The sequence below is a fragment of the Colobus angolensis genome, unplaced genomic scaffold (genome assembly GCF_000951035.1).
Source record: "Colobus angolensis palliatus isolate OR3802 unplaced genomic scaffold, Cang.pa_1.0 Scaffold43, whole genome shotgun sequence".
Taxonomy (NCBI): domain Eukaryota; kingdom Metazoa; phylum Chordata; class Mammalia; order Primates; family Cercopithecidae; genus Colobus; species Colobus angolensis.
This window is the reverse complement of record NW_012117710.1, coordinates 5,493,441-5,495,966: the sequence shown is the minus strand read 5'-3', so window position 1 is coordinate 5,495,966 and position 2,526 is coordinate 5,493,441. Positions and strand designations below refer to the sequence as shown.

The 2,526-nt window shown below is 46.0% G+C and overlaps 1 protein-coding gene across 1 annotated transcript in view; it reads left to right on the top strand.

Moving 5' to 3' along the window:
- Window positions 1–2,526, top strand: part of LOC105522451 (vacuolar fusion protein CCZ1 homolog B-like) — a 34,859-nt gene extending 32,333 nt beyond the window's left edge. Inside the window, 2 exon segments of the mRNA XM_011956979.1 lie at window positions 445–594; window positions 2,265–2,526. Coding sequence (XP_011812369.1) covers window positions 445–594; window positions 2,265–2,320 — 206 coding nt within the window. The 3' untranslated portion in view covers window positions 2,321–2,526.

The window sequence follows — 2,526 nt, the reverse complement described above, 5'->3', positions numbered from 1 at the left end:
GTCTTTCTCACAGCTCTTTACATTGGAATTTTGAGTTCGCATATTCTTTGTGCAAAACATCTAACTTCTATTTCTATAACTGAACTTGATTTCAATTCCCATTGTGCTGGGTGTCAGAATCTTAATTATGTCAGGTAATTACAGACATAATTACCAAAGTGCTGGGATTACAGGCGTGAGCCGCTGCGCCCAGCCCAGGTGTCCCCTTTCTAAGAAAAAAAGACACAGAAAGTCCCTTTAAAGCCAAATGACCCAGAGCCCTTTCCATGGGGTTCAAGCTTGAACCACCTTCATGGGCGCCACACTCAGGAGCCCCTTAGTCACCGGTTCCCTCACACGGGACTCCCTGAGCCTTTTCAATGCCACGTGCACCCGTTCCATTTCCTGTTCTTGTTTTGGAATGCTTGCTTTCCCAGTCCAACCATATGAGTAACGAACGGCGCCTTCTGAAACTCTCCTCTTGCAGAGTGGATGAGGATGAGGAGATCATCGTGAAGGCCATGAGTGATTACTGGGTTGTTGGAAAGAAGTCTGATCGGCGGGAGCTCTATGTTATTTTGAATCAAAAAAATGCAAACCTGATTGAAGTAAATGGTAAGTAGGATTTGGTGTTTCAGGAGAATTTTAATGCTGCTGATATGGAAAAGTTGTTTTTTCACTGTATTAAACCTGGTTAAAAAATAGAGACATGAGAAATAGAACAAATGTCTGTTGAGATTCTAAGCAGGTGCCTCTACTCAGCATTTGGTCCATTTTCTCTTTCCTGGAAAACTGACAGGACTTTCCTGTAGCACAGGAAACTTGACAATGGCCCAAAGAAAATTATTTTCTACAACGCTAAAAAAAAAAAAAGAAAAAAGTAACTTTACTGTGTATTAAGAAATGTCCCCTTTTTGGAGACAGGGTCTCACTTTGTCACACAGGCTGGAGTGCAGTGGTGCATTCATAGCTCACCACAGCCTCCAACTCCTAGGCTCAAGCAGTCTTCCCACCTCAGCCTCTCGAGTAGCTGAGCCCACAGGCATGTGTCACCATAACCGGCTAATTTTTTTTTTTTTGAGACAGAGTCTTGCTCTGTTGCCCAGGCTGGACTCAAACTCCAGGCCTCAAGCGATCCTCCGGCCTCCCAAAGAGCTGGGATTACAGGCGGGAGCCACCTTGCCCAGCCCCAAATGTCCTTTTTTAATATCCTGTGATATAAACGTATCTTTTTTAGGGAGAAGCTGCCAGGTTCATGTAGCCGTTTACAACGATCCCTCTGTACACTGGCAGAATGATAAGGCATTTTCTTCTGCCTTCCTGCCAAAGCGGCCAGCCATGCCCACCGCACGGGGTGACCCGGCAGCTGCTCTGCTGACAGCTCGGCTGCCCTGGAGAGAGGGGACCTCACCTTAGCAGAGCTGCCCCCTTGGGCGCAGCCCCACATGTACACTAAATTCAATGTAAGCGTCTCTTTTTTCCCTGGTATCTTCTCGGGCATACTACATTTTTCTGTTATTAACACTTGCATTAGTAATTGTGTGCATTAGAAACATCAGTTAATACAAGCCTGATCTAAACTGAATTCGATAAGATCAAAATCCCGACACGTCTGCGGGGCGCTGGGTCTGCAGCTCAGGGTCGCTGTCAGTTTATCTGTTGTTCCATCAGTTCTCCCAGGATGACAACAGCGCCAGAGCGCCAGCCTCGTGCTTCTAACCCCCTCCCCGGGTGTCCTGGGCACTTTGCTTGCAGTTCCTCAGGCCAGGTGGCCGTGTCGGTTCCTCAGGCCGGGCGACAGTGTTATATGCTCAAAACTGCTGCGGCCTGGGAGGTTTCTTAGGTGGTTTTCTCCCCTCTTGTGAACATTTCTTGGCTGGGCACAGTGGCTCACGCCTGCAGTCCCAGCACTTTGGGAGGCCAAGGTGGGCGGATCACCTGAGGTTAGAAGTTCAAGACCAGCCTGGTGAAACCCTGTCTCTACCCAAAAATACAAAAAGTAGCCGGGTGTGGTGGTGTGCACCTGTTGTCCCAGCTACTTGGGAGGTGGAGGCTGCAATGAGCCAAGATCACACCAGTACACTCCAGCCTGGGTGATAGAGCAAAACTCTGTCTCAAAAAAAAAAAGAAATAAATAAATTCCTTGCTTAGTCTTCTGGGATTTAAGGTCAAAATCAATGCAAATATCTATTCCTAATTTTACCCAAGAAGAATTTAATTATAGATCACGTAACCTTTTAAGTGAGTGCCTCTTCCTTCCTCACTGTTGTCTGTTCTTTTTGCAGAAGAGGTCAAGAAACTTTGTGCAACGCAGTTCAACAACATCTTCTTCTTGGATTGACCGATGGCTCACCAAAAGCGTGTTTAAAAAACACCCAGCAAACATTTGGTCATATGCAAGTTACTGGTCATATCACGGACCGCATTCAGGACAAGGGAAAAGCAATACTTGATTTGAAGAATCACATTTCTACTCAGTCTCCTCCTGATCTCCTGAGGTTTTTAGATTTTAAATATTTATGTGGAATTAATTAAAGGTAGTTGACT